This window comes from Palaemon carinicauda, chromosome 16 (genome assembly GCF_036898095.1).
Source record: "Palaemon carinicauda isolate YSFRI2023 chromosome 16, ASM3689809v2, whole genome shotgun sequence".
NCBI lineage: Eukaryota > Metazoa > Arthropoda > Malacostraca > Decapoda > Palaemonidae > Palaemon > Palaemon carinicauda.
This window is the reverse complement of record NC_090740.1, coordinates 71,054,394-71,078,283: the sequence shown is the minus strand read 5'-3', so window position 1 is coordinate 71,078,283 and position 23,890 is coordinate 71,054,394. Positions and strand designations below refer to the sequence as shown.

The 23,890-nt window shown below is 41.4% G+C and overlaps 1 protein-coding gene across 1 annotated transcript in view; it reads left to right on the top strand.

Moving 5' to 3' along the window:
* LOC137655767 (unconventional myosin-XIX-like) overlaps positions 1–23,890 on the top strand; it is a 291,069-nt gene that overhangs the window by 235,091 nt on the left and 32,088 nt on the right. Inside the window, exon 16 of the mRNA XM_068389896.1 lies at positions 20,857–20,982. Within this exon, the coding sequence (XP_068245997.1) occupies positions 20,857–20,982 (126 nt within the window). The remainder of the gene's footprint in view (positions 1–20,856; positions 20,983–23,890) is intronic.

The following is a 23,890-nucleotide window of genomic DNA, read 5'->3' as shown; positions in this document are numbered from 1 at the left end:
TCCGTAAGGAAGACGTACTTAAAAGGCAGAGTAATTGTTCAAGTCGACTTCCTTACCAGGTACCTATTTATTTTGTTTTTGTTATTTTGATAACTTCTAAAATGAAATAAAAACTCTTAGCTCATAAAAGTGTAAACATATATTGCTGGTCTCTACCCACCCCCCTGGGTGTGAATCAGCTATATAATCACCGGCTAAGTTAAATATTGAAAAATGTTATTTTGATAATAAAATAATTTTTTTAATATACTTACCCGGTGATTATAAATTAAAGGACCCTCCCTTCCTCCCCAATAGAGACGCAGTGGGACGAGGAGAAAATTGAGTCTTTGTTTACATTGAGTACTGGGTATCTGGACGACAGATGGCGCTGTTGGGCACACCCGCAACCTGTGTAGCGATCGCTGGCGAGTTTTTACCGTAGAGTTGTCTGTCGGGCAACAGAGTTGCAGCTAAATAATCACCGGGTAAGTATATTCAAAAATTTATCTTATTATCAAAATAACATTTCATGGCTAAGTTTCGGAAATCTAACACTGGTGGAAAAATATTTGTGGACAATGAAAATTACAGCTACCACTATCATAAGAAAAACTCTGATGAAACAAAAAGCTACTGGAGGTATATAGTGCGATCTTGCAAAGCAGGAATTCATACAGTGAACGACGTAGTTACGACATGCCACAATGAGCATAGTCATGGCTCCTCAGCTGCAGAAGTCAAAACGCAAGAAGCTTTGTCCCAGTTGAAAAATACTTCAGTGTCAACGTATGAACCATCAAGAAGTCTTATCGGAGAAACGGTCGCTAATGAAGATGAGTATTCCATTTCAAAACTTCCTCTATCTGGAAGTTAATTGAAATATTGAAGAAGAAGGAGGCCATTGCCTTAAAGAAAAAAAGGCAACTTTCAATGAGTTCTTCCTCAGCAAAAAAATAAAACTGCTAATAAGAGAATCCTGGCACTCTTGGATAAATATTCTCCTGAATTTCTTAGGAGGGATAGCTCACAATATCCATACATTTTGAATTATTTGTTTAACCTATAATTTTTTTTTTTTTTAATCTTTGATTACTATTACTTTTAAACAAAAAATAAAATTGCAATTCCACTATTGGAAAAATATTCTCCTGAAAACAAGAATAATTTCTTAAAATGTATATTCATACATTCTGAATTATTTGTTAAACTTGTAATACCTCTCCTAAACAAAAATAAAATTACAATTCCATCAAATCTATTTCTTTCTTAAACTTGTAATACCCCTCTTAAACACAACATAAAATTCCGATTCCATCAAATATATTTCTTTCATCCCTTAATAATTGCTTTTTTATATGTAGGTTAATAATATTTGAAAATAATCTAGGTACACAAATGTCCAGGTATACAAATGTCCAGGAACGCACATTTCCAGGGACGCAAATGTCCGGGACGCAAATTCCTAAAACTCTCCTATCACCCAGAGTTTTCTTCACTCCATTCATCCACCCAAACCTTGACCTTCCTCTTGTACTTCTCCCATCAACTCTTGTATTCATCACCTTCTTTAACAGAAGCCTCTTTCCTTTTTCTCAACATGGCCAAACCACCTAAACACATTCATAGCCACTCTAGCGGCCAAATCATTTCTTACACCCGTTCTCACCCTCATTATTTTTTTCTAACCGTATCTAATGGAGATACACCAACCATACTTCCCAGACACTTCATCTCAAACACATTCAATTTCTGTCTCCCAGTCACTTTTATTCCCACAACTTTGATCCATACATTACAGGCGGTACAATTTACTTTTTCATACAGAAGTCTCTTTACATTCATGCCTAACAATCTATTCTTTACCACTCCCTTCACTGCCCCCAACACTGCATCCTTCATTCACTCTCTAATGTACATCTGCTTCCACTCCACCCTTTGCTGCAACAACAGACCCCAAGTACTTAAACTGGTCTATTTTCTTTCCATTCTTGTGCATCTCATAACCTTACTCTTACCCACATTAACTCTAAACTTCCTTCTCTCACATACCCTTCCAAACTCTGTCACTAATCAACCAAGCTTCTCTTCCAAGTCTGCAACCAGTACAGTATCATATGCAAACAACAACTGATATACCTCCCATTCATGATCACTCTCGTCTATCAGTTTCAATTCTCGACCAAGCACATGAGCATTCAACTCTTTCACCACTCCTCTATAAATAGCTACAGGTTTGTATCATTAGGAAAAATACAAATTGCTTCCCAATTTGTCATATTTATCAGCTTCATCTGCTTTCCTTTCAAAATACTCTCTCCAATCATTTCTGGATTTTCTTTTTGACTTCACTATCAATACTGGAATACTTAGCATGCTCTACTTTGTACTTTTCCTTATTTCCTCAAAAACTTTCAACAATCAATTTTCGTCTTTGTGTCCTTTTTTTATAGTATTCCACATATCTAATATCCATGGCTTTCTCCTTGTTATTGTATGTCCCAAAACTCCACTACCAACTAACTGATATATATTTTTGGGCTCAGGCCATGTCGTCCTGATGGAAGAGTTCCTTTAGGTAGCCTTCTAAGGGATATTTCCCACAGTGATACTCCCAGAGAATTAAACCGAAGGTCTCCAGGATTCTAACTCCTGTCACTAGTATCCAATAAAGGATATCGCATAATATCAGGGGACGTATTCTAGATATGACACATGGCAATCTTCACCCTGAATAGATATAACGCATCGATGTAAGAGGGAAGAGTGGCAAAAGAAAGGGGTGCCCTTCTAGGCACCCGGTGGACCTCCTTCCCTTCTACTACTGTAACGCCATTCCTTTTCTAGTAGCCTGCTAAGCATGTTGTGCTTCCCTTTAGCCCGGTGTTTGTTACTAGTTTTTGGAATTTCATCATTCAATCTCCAGCATCTTTGTCATCTGGAAAGTTGAGTATTATTTTTTTCCTGTGTATAATTTTTGGACGAGAAATATTTAGCAAAAGGTAAGGAGGTGTATGTTGCGTTTATGGATCTGGAGAAAGCATATGATAGAGTTGATAGGGAAGCAATGTGGAATGTGATGAGGTTATATGGAGTTGGTGGAAGGTTGTTGCAAGCAGTGAAAAGTTTCTACAAAGGTAGTAAAGCATGTGTTAGAATAGGAAATGAAGTGAGCGATTGGTTTCCGGTGAGAGTGGGGCTGAGACAGGGATGTGTGATGTCGCCGTGGTTGTTTAACTTGTATGTTGATGGAGTGGTGAGAGAGGTGAATGCTCGAGTGCTTGGACGAGGATTAAAACTGGTAGACGAGAATGATCATGAATGGGAGGTAAATCAGTTGTTGTTTGCGGATGATACTGTACTGGTAGCAGACACAGAAGAGAAGCTTGACTGACTAGTGACAGAATTTGGAAGGGTGTGTGAGAGAAGGAAGTTGAGAGTTAATGTGGGTAAGAGTAAGGTTATGAGATATACGAGAAGGGAAGATGGTGCAAGGTTGAATGTTATGTTGAATGGAGAGTTACTTGAGGAGGTGGATCAGTTTAAGTACTTGGGGTCTGTTGTTGCAGCAAATGGTGGAGTGGAAGCAGATGTACGTCAGAGAGTGAATGAAGGTTGCAAAGTGTTGGGGGCAGTTAAGGGAGTAGTAAAAAATAGAGGGTTGGGCATGAATGTAAAGAGAGTTCTATATGAGAAAGTGATTGTACCAACTGTGATGTATGGATCGAAGTTGTGGGGAATGAAAGTGATGGAGAGACAGAAATTGAATGTGTTTGAGATGAAGTGTCTGAGGAGTATGGCTGGTGTATCTCGATTAGATAGGGTTAGGAACGAAGGGGTGAGGGAGAGAACGGGTGTAAGAAATGAGTTAGCGGCTAGAGTGGATATGAATGTGTTGAGGTGGTTTGGCCATGTTGAGAGAATGGAAAATGGCTGTCTGCTAAAGAAGGTGATGAATGCAAGAGTTGATGGGAGAAGTACAAGAGGAAGGCCAAGGTTTGGGTGGATGGATGGTGTGAAGAAAGCTCTGAGTGATAGGAGGATAGATGTGAGAGAGGCAAGAGAGCGTGCTAGAAATAGGAATGAATGGTGAGCGATTGTGACGCAGTTCCGATAGGCCCTGCTGCTTCCTCCGGTGCCTTAGATGACCGCGGAGGTAGCAGCAGTAGGGGACTCAGCAGTATGAAGCTTCATCTGTGGTGGAAATGTGGGAGGTTGGGCTTTGGCACCCTAGCAGTACCAGCTGAACTCGGCTGAGTCCCTGGTTAGGCTGGAGGAACGTAGAGAGTAGAGGTCCCCTTTTTTGTTTTGTTTCTTGTTGATGTCGGCTACCCCCCAAAATTGGGGGAAGTGCCTTTGGTATATGTATGTATGTATAATTTTAGTCTCCCTTTTCACAGTTAAATTCCAGTGTGTTTGGGTGAGTGTTGCCGAGACCGGAGGCAGCCATTTTACGGCTGCTGTCGCCCATTACATTTGCATTTTATTTAGTCAGTAGGGCGACACTTCCCAGTTTTAAGCTATAATATTAGCTAGTTAGGCAAATTATACAAGCTGTGATATTGCTTACATAAAAATTATTCCTCTCTCTGTCATGTGACTTTACTTATCGTATGGGGCGGGAACCCCAGTGGTACCAATTACCTTGGCTGGGGCTCCTACCAGAGCAAGGCTACTCTTGCTCATATATACATTAGTAAAGTAATTACCCCTGTGTAGCCTCACCCTATCGTTCCTTCTCGATTCGTATGAGATATTACATTCTCTAAAATCTATAGACAAGTTACGATATTCATTCTCTTAGAGAGAAGAGGCTAAACCCTTCATCCCTCCCCGAGTGTCGCCGCCGTTATAGGCGGCAGCCGCTCTCTCTCTTCATCAGCATCGACTAGAACAAAGTTCTTACTGCCTCCGGCTTTGATTTAGATAGTGTCTTACTCAGGGTGCCCTTGTCTTGCCGTCGACGATGCCGTCAGCACAGGAAACTATGCTTCCTCAGTTCATTGTTTGAGGGAGGCGGCATACCTGCCGCCACCTCTGATATCAATGAACTATAAGGACCCTCAACCCTTCCCCCTCTGTCCTTTAGTGACGTCATGCTGTCACAAGATTCTTTCACTGGTATCCTGACAGTCATCCCGGCTTGTTAGGGTGACTGCGTTACCGGCTGGTACCCTGCCGGTAGCAGTTAGTTCAGCCGTCTCTGCCACCTTCCCCCTAACTCCCATCCTTCACAGGAAGTGAATAATATTGGGGGAAGATTGAGACGGCTCCTGACGGCTTCCGGTGGGAAACCTAACGTACTGTGGAAAGTCCTCAGCTCTCCCTTGAGCTGCCATCCACATTCATTGCCGGCGACAGGCCTTTTGTGGATGGGTGGAAGCCAGAATTTGATAGATTCTTTCCCCTTCCATTGGAACTTTCATTCCGGTAAGGAGACAGTAGGCGGTCTGATAGTCCTCCTACACTTCCAGCTGTTATGTTCATTCATAATAATAGAAAACTCTCCTTTCCTTAATCTTTTTCTCTCTCTATCAGTTAGCACCGTCAGGTACTAACCTAACAACGGCAGTGTCTGCCGGAAAACTACTGTATACAACTATACAGTAGTACACATGTTTTCTAACATACTCTGTTTCTTATTGCAGACGATTGTAGGGACCACGATATTCTGTTGAGGCTGTGTACTCCCTCAACACCCAGATGGTTTTCCTCGATCATCAGGGACTTGAAATACCCTATCGGTATTAATATATACTACAGGTGGATAATGTTAGTATAAGCCATTTATTAATTCTAACTCCAACTCTAATTCCTAGTTTCTCTACCTTGTATCCTCCCTATCAGGGAAACTGAATATTAATACTGACGGAGGTCTCAGCAATGGCCTGGGAGGGGAAATACAATTAAATACTGTATGCTTTTATATCACTGATATTAAAAACATAGAATACTCATTTGGTTTTTTCCTTTACAGGAGGACCCTATGGAGAAGTGCACAGCGTTGTTCTGCAACCACAAAGGGAAAAACTCATGCCCCCTGCTGCATCATGTTAGGAATCCTAAGGTATTGGGACCCGAAGGGTTGCCCCACCTGCTCAACCCTGCTAGGCAACGGCTTCGGCGAAGCCCTCCCTAGTTACCATAGAGACTAGGGATACAGCGAGGGACACCCTTTGCAAATGGGTAAGACGGTTCCAAAAGAACTCTCCAGGACCATACTTACCCAATGACTCCCTGAGGTGCCTACTGTTCCCCAAGGCACTGACGAGTGCGGTGGTGCCCCTGGAATAGGTCCGGTCCCCCTTCGTACAACTGAAGATTGACTCGGACATTAATAAGGTACTAGAAGGCATGGCCATCCACCAAGAGAAGATGTCAGAAGTGTCCACCGACACCGAACAGGACCTACTGCAAGGTGGCCCTGAAGAAAACGTGGACCCTCCCCGAGTAGAGGAAGAAGGATCCATGTCAACGGCAACAGATGACCCTCAGTTTGCAGTGACGGCATACCAACCTCTGCCGTCAACATCCTTGGCCCCAACTCCGCAATGTGTTGCCCAGGTCAGCGCAAAGGAAGAAATTCTAACGGGAACAAGAGACGATGCGGGAATCACTTAAGCAAAGGCAAGAACTGTTGCAGGAGAAGATGGACCGTTTCGGATCCACCAAGGGCACTTCTAAGAAGCCTCTTAGAGTGTCGGATCTTCCTCACTGCTCCAAAACTAATCTCTGGAGGTATGCGGAGCATATGCCTATGAGGAATGGGAAACTGTTTGTCTGAGAAGTTTGTCAGGCAGATTGAAGACCTTGAGTTCTGGCCTAACTTTTCGGCCTATCCAGAGTGCTATGTGAGACTGCTGGATGAAAATGCGACCCGAGAGGAAATGGTATCCAAAGAGGTCATTGTTGCCGAACATGAGAAGGCGCAAGCCATCCTCCTGAAGACCTTGAAGGAAGCCAGGTATACCAACTCCAAAGTCTCAGTACTGAGCAAGAAACACCCCACCTTTCTTGCACCTTCCGCCATCTCTTTCCCCTTTATGGAGAAAGCACTAGACTTTGCCGTCAAGTCAGTCGATGAGGGAAAACCCTGCCCAACCCTAGAGGAATGCAAGCCATTCTCTCTAGCACAGCCTACCTGCGAGAAGTGGAAGGATGTCCACCTAACCTTCTCTGTCTTTAAGTTGGTTCCAGAGATAGGACAACAGTTCAATGAGAACCTTCCAAAGTTGCCAGACCATCTTCTGAGGAAGGAACAGGAGTCGAAGGAGAGACTCTCTGCTTCCCTCTCTCATCAGAAATGTCTGGAAATGAGTGCAGGTCAACATAATGCCCCAGAAATGGTCATCTTCCTGGCTAAATCTCACATGGGTACCCTTGTGAAAGACCTATACGCTTTCCTCAGAGCGAGGAGAGCCTGTAGAGAGTTCATCTTGGCCTCAGCAACCATCTAGGGGGAAAACCTTTTTCCACTGGAACTGGTTCAAGAGTTCATTGCCAGAGCAACCACGGAGAACAGGAACCTTCTCCAAAAGTGGGGCATGGCCTCGAAGAGGAAATCTTCCTCGGAAGGAGGTCCCCAGCCCAAGAACAAAAAGGCAAGGAGACCATGTAGAACTGCATAAGTCCCCACCATGACTATGACCACGTTGCCTCAGACCACCTTCAAGATGGTCCCTCAACAACTGGTAGCCCAGTCACCAGTTTTTAACCCTACCTTTGAGAGGCAGTCAACTTCCTTTTGCCCCAGTCAGAAAGGAAAAGGCCCTAAGAGAAGTTCTCCAGGAGGTAACTTCTCTCGGGGCCGAGGAGAACGTGGTCGTGGACACAAATCTGCAGGACCCCCCAAGCAATGAGGGGTTCCAGGTTAGGGGGCAGACTACATCACTTTCGGGATCGCTGGACCTTCGATCCCTGGGCCCACAGCCTAATCACGAATGGACTCAGGTGGAAATGGAGCAGAACTCCACCCCGTTTTCCAGAATTCTTCCAACACTCCACCCCCTCGCTGGAAGAATATACCTCAGAACTCTTGAACAAGAAGGTAATAGAGAAAGCAAAGTCCATCAAGTTCCAATGAAGGCTGTTTTGTGTTCCCAAGAAAGACTCAGACAAACTCAGAGTCATTCTAGACTTGTCTCCACTCAAGTTCCGGATGCTTACTTTGCAACACATAAGGACCCTTCTGCCAAAAGAGGAGTACACAGTCTCAATAGACTTAGCAGATGCTTACTGGCATCTCCCAATGAGTCGCCTTTTCTCCTCCTACATAGGATTCAAACTACAGAGAAAGTTTGTCTTCAGAGCAATGCCCTTCAGACTGAACACAGGCTCAAGGATATTCACGAAGCTAGCAGACACAATCGCCCAACAGCTACGCACCGAAGGTGTTCAGGTGGTAGCATATCTAGATGATTGGTTGGTATGGGCAGCATCCAAGACTACTTGTCTGCAAGCAGCCAACAAGGTGATCCAGTTTCTGGAACATCTGGGCTTCAAGATCAACTGCAAGAAGTCTCGTCTCTCTCCAGCTTAACAGTTCCAGTGGCTAGGAATCCAATGGAACTTAAAGTCACACCACCTCTCCATTCCATCCAGGAAGAGGAGAGAAATAGCGGGATCTGTCAGGAGACTAATCCATCACAAGAGGTTTTCAAGACGCCAACAGGAAAAGAGTATTGGGGTCTATCCAGTTTGCAGCAGTGACAGACCCTGTGCTAAAGGCACGTCTGAAAGGTGCGTCAGGAGTCTGGAGGAAATATGCATCAAATGCTCGAAGAGATCAACTAAGGTTGATCCCGACCTTGTTGCGTACGCAGTAAAGTCTGTGGTCAACAGCCAAGAGCCTAGCACGGACAATTCTCCTGCAACCACCACAACCATCAGTGGTGATACACACGGACACCTCCTTGGAAGGATGGGGAAGCCATTCTCAAAACAAAAAAGTGCAAGGGAATTGGTCACGTCAGTTCAAAACACATTTCATGTCAACATTTTGGAAGCTATGGCAGTTTTCCTGACGTTGAAGAAACTATCCCCTCGCAGATCAATCCACATCAAATTGGTCCTGGACAACAAGGTGATAGTAAAGTGTCTGAATCGACAAGGATCGAGATCACCTCGCATCAACCTGGCAAGGAGGAAGGGATGGCACCTATCAGCAGTTCACCTACAAGGGTTCCGCAATGTGACAGCGGACAATCTGCTCAGGCGAAAGCCCATAGAGACAGAATGGTCCCTAGACGCAGACTCATTCTCGTTCATCTCGGAAAAAGTCCTAGAACTGCAGATCGACCTCTTTGCAACGAGCGACAACAAGAAACTATCTCGTTACGTACCCCTTACATGGACCCTCAAGCAGAAGCGATGGATGCTATGTCCCTCGACTGGAACAGGTGGAATCGCATTTACCTGTTTCCACCAACCAATATCTTGCTAAGAGTCCTCGACAAGCTAAGATCCTTCAGAGGGTCAGCAGAAGTAGTAGCCCCCAAGTGGCCCAAAGACAATTGGTTCCCTCTAGTCCTAGAGTTGACACTGAAGCTGTTTCCTCTGCCGAATCCAGTGCTATCGCAACTGGTCCAGAAGTCGACTGTCTACGCTTCCTCCTCGAGAACCAACAACCTACATCTCATGATTTTCTCGCCCTAGCAGTGAACAAAAAGTTTAGAATCTCGAAGGATAAAGTTGAATTCATCGAGGAGTACAAGTCAAGTTCGACTAGGAGACAATAGGAATCGTCATGGAAGAAATGGGTGTCCTTTGTGAAAGCAAGGAAAACGACAGAGATATCGATAGATTTCTGTCTCGCATTCTTCATACACCTCCATGAACAAGGCCTAGCCTCTCCTACAATTACTTCTTGTAAATCAGCCCTGGTTAGACCACTTCTATAAACTCAAGCCAGCAGCCCCACCAAAGCCCATCACATTGTATTTGGCCAAAGTCTTGCACTATGCTTCAAACCTAGACAATGAGGATTGTGCTCTAAAGGATTTAACACAAAGTTATTTTTCTGTTTGCAATAGGTCCAGGGGCTAGAGATAGTGAAATAGTGGCCTTATCCAGAAATGTAGGCCATATTCAGTTCCTAGACTCAGGAGAACTGAACCTTTTTCCTGATCCTGCCTTTCTTGCCAAGAACGAGCTACCCACCAAGAGGTGGGGTCCTTGGAGAATCTACCCATTGAAGGAAGATGCCTCTCTCTGCCCAGTAGAGTGTCTTAAGGTCTATCTTCGAAGAACTTTAAACTTCACGTGAGGACAGCTCTTCAGAGGCGAAACTCCAGGATCAAACCTATCTTTAAGACAAAGAGCGAAGCTCACCTACTTTATTCGCAGAGCGGATCCTGACAGTACACCCGCAGGTCATGATCCGAGGAAAGTTGCTTCTTCATTGAACTTCTTTCAACATATGGACTTTGAAAGACTCCGCTCATACACTTAGTGGAGATCATCCAGGGTCTTCTACAAACATTACGCGAAGCAAGTACCTGAAATAAAACACTTTGTGGTGGCGGCGGGTAGTGTCATTAAACCCGTCGTCTAGTGCTGCGATGAACAGTGGATGTTTTTGGACTTTACAGTGCATGGGTATACCTACCCTCTAGTGCAGATCACAGCTGTGATTAGCATACTGTTCTATGTAGGTGCATATCTGACCAATACATCAGTGCCGAGTGAACGTTTGCATCACAGTCTTTATGCATTTCCAAACATCTGATCATGTCAGATAGATTTGGTTTCACATCTCCATTGAGTGGCATTATTCCGATAATGTATTTGTATATTTTTCAATATTAAACTTACCCGATAATCATGTAGCTGTCAACTCCTTTGCCCGACAGAATTCTACGGGAGGGATACGCCAGCTATCACTATACTAGAAGGGGGTGTACTCACAAGCGCCACCTGTGGCCAGGTACTACAGTACTTGTTGTTGACGCCACCTCACTTTTTCCTCTGTCGTGCTTCCGGCAAGACGTTCTTGGATACGCTTATGATTTTGGAGTATTGTTCACGGTTTGGTGAAGTATTTCTCTAAAATTTGCAGCTATTCGCTATACTGGAAACTTCTATATTAGCTTAGTTAGCTTTTGGAATTAATTTGATTAATTATGGTGACGAAGAGAGTATGAACTCTCTTTCACCTTTAAATGGCCGACCCTTCCCTTAGACGGAAGTGTTGGTGTCTAAGAGAGTATAGACTCTCTTTCTTAATTTTGCTTAACAAAAGTTATAGATTTATTTTATATCTCTCCACCTTTTATAGGCCTCTTCGATTAACTTCCTTTTATTATAAACTTATTAAAATTAATTTTTATATTTGTTTATATTCGACCTTTCCTAATAGTAGGCGGTCTTTTCTTGGTACCGAAGTTAATTAACATTGAGCCCGTCATTTCGGTTTTACCTGTTAACATATTTTGCTATTTTAATGTTTTTGAAAGAATTTCTTTAATAGTCTCGTACTGTTTTCAAAGTTGAACTAACGTTTTGTTTTGTCTCTGCAGTTGTTGACGTTCAGAACGTTCAACTTGCGCTCTATCGTCACGATAGAGAGAGAATTTTCACGGTGTCACGTTGCAGTAAGAGTAACCGTGTCTAGCGTTTTGTTCATTCTTTCTTAACTTAATGGTTTTAATTCTAATAAATTGGGAAATATTTCAGTTTTTTCCTTTAACAATAATATGTTTTAAAGATATATATGATTGGGCTCTTCTCTCAGGTTCTAAGTCAAGAGAGAGAGAGAGAGAGAGAGAGATAGAGACGGAGGGAGAAAGAGGAGGATAAACGTTTCGTTCAAGCGAGTAACGTTGTTATCGTTTTTGCTCTTCTCCCTAGTCTCTTTAGGGGAAGAAGGTAAACGTTTCTAGAGTTTTTTCTTGTTCTCAAGCTTTATGCGGTGAGAGATTTTAAACGTAGTTTATTTGATCTAGTGTTTAGTCTCTTTCCAGCCACTGAATTATTTATCTTTCATTAGATTTTTCTGTTACATTGTAATTCTGTTTTCGCAATTACTAACTTTTGAGAAAGGATAGAATTGCGTGTTTCAGGTACAAACCACTTAAAGTTTCGTGTTCAGTGAAATAAGTGCAAACAGAAAATCAAAAGTGATAAGTGATTAGCGCAAAGTGTGTCAGTGTTGTGCGTGAGGGTACTTCTGTGCGTGCCAGTCGTCCTCCCAGTCCGGGACCTCTTGCAAGCTCCCAAGCCCAGGGGAGAAGCAATGTCGAAGGGCAAAAGGGTTCGGCAGGCCTTGATCGGCGCACAGAAGTATCCTCGGTGGTTGCGGGCGTGTCTTACAGAGACCGTCACTCCCACCCGCAGACGATTGAGCCCTTATTTTGCTCGTCTGCAGAAGAAATTTCGGGGAGAAAACGCTGGTCTCAGGTCTCAAGACCTCTTAAACGTAAAGTCCAGACCTATGCCAGACGTACGAAGTTAGAGTTCAACAACCCGGATGCAGTCATTGGGTTAGCTCTGACTCTCCTCAGTCATCAGGTGACTGCACACCTCCTAAGAGAGGTAAGGCGATGCCTCTACAGACCTCATCTTCTATTAAGGCTTTGCCTTAACAGACCTTATCGTCTGTTGATCCCAAGACGACTTTGCTGCAGTCCATGCAGTCGCAGCTTGCGGTCTTAATGCGTGAGTTTCAGGCTGAGGTTACCAGCGGTGTGCAGCAACCTCCGCCTCCGCAGTCCAGTCTGCCAGGCGTACGAAGTTGAGGTTCCTCAGGCTACCTTACCGCGTTCTGAGTTGCCAGTTACCAGCGTTGTGCAGCAACCTTAACCTTCCTTAAGGCAACCTCAGCAATGGGAGCAGGAGTCTTATGCCTTACTTCCTCCGCTTCCGCTTGCGGTTCCACCAGCGAGGCAACAATCTCTTGAGGTACGACAACCTCTTCCATCAATGAGGCAGCCACCTCAGCACTCGCTGCAGCGACCACCTTAGGCTAGCACCTCAGGAACCTCAACTCGCGAGACAAGAACTGCGTTCTGCGCAGCCGCTACCTCAACTCTCGCAGCTCACACCTCAGGAACCTTAACTCGTTCCTCAGGAACCTGCTACTGCGCAACCGCAACCCTTACAGCAAGCGCAACTCTTAAGGCAGCAACCTCATGCTATGAGTCAGCCACCTCAACGCATGCATCTGCCATTTTTTCCTCAACTTGAGCTTCTTCCCATTCAACTTGGGAGTAATAAATGACAATAATAACACCTCATTACTTTCATAACTTGCATTTGTAATCATATACATGTATGCCTACACAAACATTATGATAATGGAGGTTATTTGTATTACTTATATAAAAATATATATGTATTCCTTGCAATATATTTTTAACAAATCGCAAAATATGGCAAAAATATCTTCTAAACAAAAAAATGAATCATGAGTTATGAATGTAAGGTAATATTATGTTGATATTAAACCCCATGCAAGCATGCATGAAGTAATGCAGTGTTGCCAACAGGGCGAGTTTCCCTTTCCTGAGGTGAAGTAGATTATAGTACATTTAGTGTAGCTTAATTCTACGATTATCATGCTGGCTTTCAAATTCATCAACAAAACAGTCTAAATCAATTCCCTCGGCACGTGCACTTTCAATGAACGGTAATGCGATATTACTCACTCTAGCACTGGTCATGGAATTTCTGAGAAATGTTACACGCCATGCAACACGCTCTGCTTACCTTACAGCATGCTCTACATACAGCATGCTCTGCATACAGCATGCTCTGCATACAGCATGCTCTGCATACAACATGCTCTGCATACCTTACCGCATGCTTCTCAGTCACACATCTTTGGTTGTTGCCAACTCACTAGACTGTCAAGCAGTTTCATAACGTTGCCTTCTAGTCTGCTGCTTTTGCACCAGTGAAACCCTCACTGAGAGATCTTAGCTTTTCTCGGATATGGTCCCTGTAGATGAGAAAGTGCTTTTCTCCCTCCTTCTGATATTCCCGTGAGGACTCTGTCATTTGGAGAGGAGCCTTTAGCTGCGTAGCCTCCTATGGACTTTTATTTAAGCATAACATGCTTCCAGGGAAGGTAATGGTTCCACTTCAGTCGCTAATCCCGTCTGTTACCACACCTGCTCCCATAGACCTTGAGCTGTGTTGCAAGACATGCAGTCCAAGCTTAGTCCTTGTTAGAGGATTTTTTGTTTACGGAGTCAATGTGTCACTGGGAAGACGTTCAACAACCAGCAGAAGTGACTTGTTGTGACGCAGTGCGGCAACCTCAGCAACCCGATAAGGAGTTGTTTGTACGACCCAGACAGTCTAGACAGCTTCGGGTTGTCACTGTACTTCCTCGCTTCCCCATGGTTGACAGTTCACAGACTGTGCAGCAGTACCATGATCTTGTGTCCGGCTCCGTCAGACGACTGGCTTTTAAGAGCTCCCACAAGTCGTCGCTGTCTGGAGATTCTCAAATGGACTATGGATCTGACCAAGGAACTGGGCCTCCTGGTCAATTTTGAGGAGTCTCAGCTCGTCCCATCCCAGACCATTGTCTCCTTGGGTATGGATCTTCAGAGTCGAGCTTTTCGGGCTTTTCCGTCGGCCCCAAGGATCTTCCAAGCCCTAGAATGCATCCAGAGCATGCTGAGAAGGAACCGATGCTCAGTCAGGTAGTGGATGAGTCTAACAGGGACACTTTCATCGCTGGCCCTGTTCATCGTGTTAGGGAGACTCCACCTCCCCCCCCCTTCAGTATCATCTAGCTGCTCACTGGATAAAGGACATGACGCTAGAGACGGTCTCAGTTCCTGTTTCCGAAGAGAGGAGGTCTTCTCTCGCGTGGTGTAAGAACAGCTTTCTTCTCAAGGAAGTCAGCCAGGCTGTTCAGAAACACGACCGCCGTCTCCTCTCGGACGCATCAGACACGGGCTGGGGTGCGACTTTGGACGGACAAGAATGCTCGGGAACATGGAATCAGGAGCAAAGGACACTTCACATCAATTGCAAGGAGTTGTTGGCGGTTATTCTGGCCTTGATAAACTTCAAGTCCCTCCAGCTTAACAAAGTGGTGGAGGTGGACTCTGACAACACCACAGCCCTGGCTTACATCTCCAAGCAGGGAGGGACTCTTTCGTGGAAGTTGTTCTAGATCGCAAGGGACCTCCTCATCTGGTCTAAAGATCGAAAGCTCACGCTGGTAACGAGGTTCATTCAGGGCGGTATGAATGTCATGGCAGATCACCTCAGCCGGAAGGGTCAGGTCATCCCCACAGAGTGGACCCTTCTCAAGAATGTTTGCAGCAGACTTTGGGCCCTGTGGGGTCAGCCAACCATAGATCTGTTCGCTACCTCGATAACCTAGAGACTCCTGTTGTATTGTTCTCCGATTCCAGACCCAGCAGCAGTTCACATGGATGCTTTTCTGCTGGATTGGTTCCATCTCGACCTGTATGCATTCCCGCCGTTCAAGATTGTCAACAGGGTACTTCAGAAGTTCTCCTCTCGCAAAGGGACACGGCTGACGTTGGTTGGCTCCGCTCTGGCCCGCGAGAGAATGGTTCTTAGAGGTACTGCAATGGCTGGTCGACATTCCCAGGACTCTTCCTCTAGGAGTGAACCTTCTAAGTCTACCTCACGTAAAGAAGGTACACCCAATCCTCCACGCTCTTCGTCTGACTGCCTTCAGACTTTCGAAAGACTCTCAAGAGCTAGGGGCTTTTCGAAGGAGGCAGCCAGAACGATTGCCAAAGCAAGGAGAACATCCACTCTCAGAATCTATCAGTCTCAAGGGGAAGTCTTCCGTAGCTGGTACAAGACCAATGCAGTTTCCTCAACCAGTACCACTGTAACCCAGATTGCTGACTTCCTGTTATATCTAAGGAAAGTAAGATCCCTTTCAGCTCCTACGATCAAGGGTTACAGAAGTATGTTGGCAGCGGTTTTCCGCCACAGAGGCTTGGATCTTTCCACCAACAAAGATCTACAGGACCTCCCTAGGTCTTTTGAGACCTCAAAGGAACGTCGGTTGTCCACTCCAGGCTGGAATCTAGACGTGGTCCTAAGGTTCCTTATGTCATCAAGATTTGAACCTCTCCAATCAGCCTCTTTTTAGGACCTCACATTAAAAACTCTTTTCCTCGTGTGCTTGACAACAGCTAAAAGAGTAAGTGAGATCCACGCCTTCAGCAGGATCATTGTTTTCACATCTGAAACGGCTACATGTTCCTTGCAGCTCGGTTTTTGCTAAACGAGCTTCCTTCACGTCCTTGGCCTAAGTCGTTCGAGATCCCAAGCCTGTCCAACTTGGTGGGGAATGAACTGGAGAGAGTACTTTGCCCAGTTAGAGCTCTTAAGTACTATCTAAAAAGGTCTTAACCTTTACAAGGACAATCAGAAGCCTTATAGTGTGCTATCAAGAAACCTTCTTTTCCAAGTTCTAAGAACTCAGTTTCTTACTATTCAGGCTTCTGATTAGAGAAACACATTCTCATCTGAAGGAAGAAGACCTTGCTTTGCTGAAGGTAAGGACACATGAAGTGGGAGCTGTGGCTACTTCAGTGGCCTTCAAACAGAGCCATTCTCTGCAGAGTGTTATGGATGCAACCTATTGGAGAAGCAAGTCAGTGTTCGCATCATTCTATCTCAAAGATGTCCAGTCTCTTTACGAGTACTGCTACACCCTGGGACCATTCGTAGCAACGAATGCAGTAGTAGGCGAGGGCTCAGCCACTACATTCCCATAATCCCATAACCTTTTAACCTTTCTCTTGAATACTTTTTATGGGTTGTACGGTCGGCTAAGAAGCCTTCCACATCCTTGTTGATTTGGCGGGTGGTCAATTCTTTCTTGAGAAGCGCCGAGGTTAAAGGTTGTGATGAGGTCCTTTAGTATGGGTTGCAGCCCTGTATACTTTAGCACCTTTGAGTTAATTCAGCCTTCCAAGAGGAACGCTGCGCTCAGTAAGGAAGACGATCTTATTAAAGGCAGAGTAACGGTTCAAGTCGACTTCCTTACCAGGTACTTATTATTTCATTGTTATTGTGGATAACTGATTATATGAAATACGGGATACTTAGCTATCCTTTAGTCTTGTACACTGGTTTTTCACCCACCCCCCTGGGTGTGAATCAGCTACATGATTATCGGGTAAGTTTAATATTGAAAAATGTTATTTTCATTAGTAAAATAAATTTTTGAATATACTTACCCGATAATCATGATTTAATTGACCCACCCTTCCTCCCCATAGAGAACCAGTGGACCGAGGAAAAAGTGAGGTGGCGTCAACAACAAGTACTGTAGTACCTGGCCACAGGTGGCGCTTGTGAGTACACCCCCTTCTAGTATAGTGATAGCTGGCGTATCCCTCTCGTAGAATTCTGTCGGGCAACGGAGTTGACAGCTATATGATTATCGGGTAAGTATATTCAAAAATTTATTTTACTAATGAAAATAACATTTTTTCTACACGAGAAAATATGGACTTTGATATGTTGTAATGCTGGATCAGATTCATACTTTGTTGTAACTACATTTGATAAGTTAGTTGCATAATGAAATACTTAAATCGTATTTGCGTCTTATTACTGCTCCCTCAGTTATAAGCTAATAAAATACACTAGAGTTTCATTAAATCCCTGTATAGGGCTTATATCTTGAAATCACAATAATGATTTCTGGAGGAATGAAACTTACATTCTATAGGTAAGTAAAAAAGGTTGGCTTCCAAGGTTTCCCTTTTTGTTCCAACGCAAATACAAACCTTGAATCCTTATTGTCAATATTGACAGTTTCCCTGCTGGGGGCAGGAAGCACTAAACCAGCTCTAGGTTTAGTGGAAATGACAGATCTCTGTAATTTTGTATATAGGTCTAGTAGACCAGATAAGGAAATCTATTCAAGGTGGAAGGCACATACACAAACCTACAGCTAATAGTAATTTCAAGACAATTCTCTAGTATACTTCCATCAGGACGTCATGGCCTGAGCCCAAAAATGGATTTTGATCAAAGTGAAAAATCTATTTTTTGGTGAGAGGGCCATGTCGTCCTGATGGACCCACCCTCTTGCTGACCCCTCCCAAAATTACTTTATCTGTGTCCATTTCTGCTTAAAAGGCAAGAAAAGGAATGGCATCACGGTAGTAGTAGGGAAGGAGGTCCACCGGGTACGGCACCCCTCTCTTGCATTAAATCTATTCGGGGGTGAAGATTGCCATGTGTCGTATCTAGAATATGTCCCCTGATATTATGCGATATCCTTTATTGGATACTCGCGCCAGGAGTTAGAATCCTGGAGACCTTCGGTTTAATTCTCTGGGAGTATCACTGTAGCAATTATCCCTTAGAAGGCTACCTAAAGGAACTCCTCCATCAGGATGACATGGCCCTCTCACCCAAAAATAGATTTTTCACTTTGATCAAAATCCATTTTTTAATATCACACCATTCTTCAATAATTGTCTGTTCTTCATCTCTCAAAGTCTCTAAGACTGCAAATCAATTTGTACATTCAGTTGTAAATGTTTCTCTGTGGTCATATCCAAGAAGCTTAATTGTATCAAACCTAGGTACATGTATCCTATATACATTTTTGTTTGATGTTTTCAGTTTTAATTTCAGTGTGGCAATGAGGAGTTGGTGATGACTGCCGACATCTGCACCTCTATAGCTTTTTACATGTCCCAGAGTCCTCCTTCTCTCTTTATTAATGACTATGTGATCTATTTGATTTTTCTAATTGCCACATGCAGGATGAACTCAATGTATTTTTGGGAATGCCCTTGTGCTGGAAGAGTGCCTCCAATGACAAGAATGTTTTTTAAATAGAAACTTATAAAATGTGCTCCATTTTCATTAGCACTTCCCCAAGACCCTCAACACCCATCACATTTTCTATACCTTGATTGCTCCTTCCAACTTTAGCATTGAAGTCACCAATCACAATTTTCATATCTCTTTAAGGTCTCATCTATTTCACTGTAGTTCTTCTTTGTATTCATCTTTCTTTTCTTCAGGAAAATAATTTGTTGGTGGATAGAAAACTATAATATTAAACTATTTAAGTAATGATCTACTATTTACAACTCTCCACTCAGTTTGTTTTAATATATCATGAATATCTATGTGTGATATACTAAAATGAAATTAGGTGCTACATTGGTTCGTAACCCATTAAAGAATGATAATATCTTATGCCTTGGTTTCATCATCTTTCCTTTCCCTTCTTTTCCAACTCCATCTATTCTTCCTGAATAGATATGTATATTGCCTTGGTCTAAGGTCCTTACCAATCCCCTTACATGTTTCACTCAAGGCCAAGATATACAAACTGTATTTCATAAACTCATTCTCCACTTGCTGTAACTTCCCAATCTGATTCAAAGTTCTAACATTACAATTACCAATTTTTCTTTATTAATTATAACCCAGGAGATTCTTAGCATCCCACTATGCCCGGGACTGAGCGCCATTCTGTCATTTGCTCTTTCCATAGACTGACTGAATCCATAGAGAAATCATTGGCTAGATTCATCAAAAGATAGCCAGTTTCTTGTGATGCGCAGTGCTTAAAGCAAGTGGTCCCTACCAGTCCATACTAATTCCAGTAAGATCATCCGCCAGGCATTAGGAATGGAGTCCGAAGAGATAATTTGTTATCGCCTTATACCCATTCCATCACCCTGCTGCCAGTGACTTCTTCGAGATTTAGGGGGCATGTCCTTCATACCCAAAGTTCTCATTACTCCACCAGGTTGCTCTTCTGCCTATGTAACCGTTGACAAACATGGATTGCTTAGATATACTGCCTAGCATGGGAAGTAGTACAGCAAAAAAAATTATCAGTTATGTCAAAACACATCATACATGCTTCGTTTGACAATCATACAAACACTCTCTCTCTCTCTCTCTCTCTCTCTCTCTCTCTCTCTCTCTCTCTCTCTCTCTCTCTCTCTCTCTCTCTCTCTCATGTTACAGATAGAGTACTGTGCAATACTATAATTTTATCCCCATGAAACATATTTTATAGCAATATTGCTATGTGAAGTAATCCCTCCTGTATTAGCACTAATAGATACAAGGAGGGCCAGTTAAGGCCAAAATACATACAGGAATGAATAATCAGCCCATTTGGGTATGAAGGAGACTGCAGATGGTGATAAAGCTGCATCTGCTATGACCAAACCAAACATAGCTAATCCTGTCAGTGATTATTTAGCATATTTAGAACATGTTGCTTGGCAGTACTGAACTCTTGAGAGGTAAGAATTTCAGGCTTCACTTTTCTATGGTTTCATGGAGGCTACAAAAGCAGTGATGTTCTTTGCTTCTTGGAGCCTTTGAATGTATGTTTCATACTCAGTTCTGTACTACTAATCACTAGTTTGTAATATGAATGTAGTGTCTACTATTCATGAATATTTAAGATGTTAAATAGATAGAGGGAATGAGCTTGTGTGACAAAATAAAGTGTATTTTAAATATATATTTGGTATTCAAACATTAATATTCTCTGTAATTGTTCTCTTTTGAATATTATGTAAGTTTCAAATCAAAATATACACTAGTTTCATATTTCAACTATTTCCTATTTTTATTTCATTGTTACTGTGCTTACCCTTCATGAATGAAAGTACTGCACATTACTCTGATGTTTAGGTAAAATTCTTAGCTTTATTCAAAAATTATTTTGAATTTTTTAATAGATGTTTAAATACAAATTAACTTCATACAAAAATAAGAAGGGAAATAGATATGCTGATTACATTATGAACCAAGGTATGAATAAAATCATTCTAATGTACACAATTGTATAAATATATGTCAGTGACAAAGGTGATGGTTTTTAAATGTTGTCAGTAGTTTAATCCTATGTTCATATTTCTGTTACACTTCCAGAATATCTTATGAAGAGTTTGTAGTCCGTTATGGTGAACATACTGAAGACTTCGTAACAGCTGCCCAGGAAATTGCTAAAGAAGTTCTTGCTACACCTGATGGCAATATAGATTTGGCAAAATGCAGGTAATTAAAAATTCTATTTGCATGTATATATATATATATATATATATATATATATATATATATATATATATATATATATATATATATATATATATATGTATGTATGTGTGTGTGTGTGTGTGTAAATTTATATATTATTATTATTACTATTACTATTACTATTACTATTACCATTACTAGGAAAGCTTTAAACCTATTTGGAAAAGCAAGATGCTATAAGCCAAAGGGCTCCAACATGGGAAAGTAGCCTAGTGAGAAAAAGAAATAAGGAAATAAATAAACAGTATAAGAATAAAATATTTTAAAAACATTAAAGACTTGTGTCAGCCTGTTCAACATAAAAACATTTTCTCCAAGTTTGAACTTTTGCAGTTCTACTGATTCAATTACCCAATTAGGAAGATCATTCCACAACTTGGTCACAGCTGAAATAAAACTTATAGAGTACAGTGTAGTATTGAGCCTTATGATGGAGAAAGCCTGACTATTAGAATTAATTGCATGCCTAGCATTACGAACAGGATGGAACTGTCCGGGAAGATCGGAATTGTAAAGGATAGTTAGAATTTGAAAAAAATTTGCAACATGCATAATAAACTAATTGAACGATGGTGCCAGAGATTAATATCTAGATCAGGAATAAGAAATTTAATAGACCGTAAGTTCCTGTCCAACAAATTGAGATGAGAACTGTCATCCGAAGATCAGACAGGAGAACAATATTCGAGACAAGGTACAATGAAAGAATTAAAACACTTCTTCAGAATAGATTGATCACCGAAAATCTTAGAAGACTTTCTCAACAATCCAATTTTTTTTGCAATTGAAGAAGACACATACCTAATGTGTTTTCAAAAGTAAATTTGCTGTTGAGAATCAAACCTAAAATTTTAAAGGAGTCATACAAAGTTGAAGAAACATTATCAATGCTAAGATCCGGATGTTGAGGAGCCACTGTCCTTGACATACTTACAATCATACTTTGAGTTTTGTTAGGATTTAAATTCATACCCCATAATTTGCACCATGCAAATATATATATATATATATATATATATATATATATATATATATATATATATATATATATATATATATATATATATAAAGTAAGATAGAACTAGTCAGTATGCTCTTTATATTTTCATTTACCCAGTGGCTTTTGACATGCATTAATATATATATATATATATATATATATATATATATATATATATATATATATATATATATATATATATATATATATATACACATATATATATATATATACACACATATATATATATATATATATATATATATATATATATATATATATATATATATATATATATATTTATATACATATATACATATATATATATATATATATATATATATATATATATATACATATATATATATATATATATATATATATATATATATATATATATATATATATATATATATATGTATATGTGTGTATATATATATATATATATATATATATATGTATATGTGTGTATATATATATATATATATATATATATATATATATATATATATATATATATATATATATATATATATATATATATATACACACACACATCATCATCATCATTCTACACCCATGGATGCAAAGGGCCTCAGTTAGATTTCCCCAGTTGTCTCTATCTTGAGCTTTTAAATCAATACTTTTCCATTCATCATCTCGTACTTCATGCTTCATAGTCCTCAGCCATGTAGGCCTGGGTCTTCCAACTCTTCTAGTACCCTGTGGAGCCCAACTGAGCATTTGGTGAACTAATATTTTCTTGAGGAATGCAAAGAACATGTCCAAACCATTTCCATTTACCCCTCACCATGATATCATCCAAATATGGCACTTGAGTAATCTTTGCTGAAGTTTCATTTCTAATTCTGTCCTGCCATTTAACTCCTAATATTTTCCTGAGGGCTTCATTCTCAAATCTACAAAATCTGTTGGATATTTTTTCATTGTTATACCACGGCGCATGTCCATACAGTTACACCGATCTCACTAAACTGATATCATCATCTCCTCCTACGCATATTGACACAAAGGGCCTTGGTTAGATTTTTCTTGTCATCTCTATCTTAAGCTTTTAATTGAATACTTCTCCATTCATCATCTACTTTGCTCTTCGTAGTCCTCAGCCATGTAGGCCTGGGTCTTCCAACTCTTCTAGTGCCTTGTGGAGCCCAACTGAACGTTTGGTGAACTAATCTCTCTTGGGTAGTACGAAGAGTATACCCAAACCATCTACATCTACCCCTTATCATGATCTGACCAACATATGGCACTCGAGTAATCTCTCTTACAGTTTCATTTCTAATCCTGTCCTGCCATTTAACTCCCAATATCCTTTTGATATATAGCCTGAATTTTATATATAATTTCAGGCAATTTGATATCCAGATTTTACTTAAATTTGCCATTGTCTGATTTGTTTTTTCAATCTTTCATTAAACTCCAATTCTAAAGACCCTGTATTAGAGACCACAGTTCATGAATATTTAGATGATTCCACCTTAATAATCCTTTCTCCTTCTAATTATATTTCATCTTCAATTGCATATTCCGTTCTCATCATTGCTGTCTTTCTTCTGTTTATCTTGAGCCCAATCTCATGTGATATTTCATGCATTCTGGTAAGCATGCTTTGCAATTCTTGTGGTGTTTTGCTAATAAGGATAGTGTCATCAGGATACTCCAGGTCTGCTAATATCTTGTAAAAAATTCAGTCCAATCCTTCTCTGCCATCTTCAACTGATCTGTGCTTTACAAAATCCATGAGGAGGATACACAACATAGGTGACAACACATTCCCTTGGAGTTATCCACTGTTCACTGGAAATTCATTCGATAGGTCTCCATTACCATTAACTTTGCACTTGC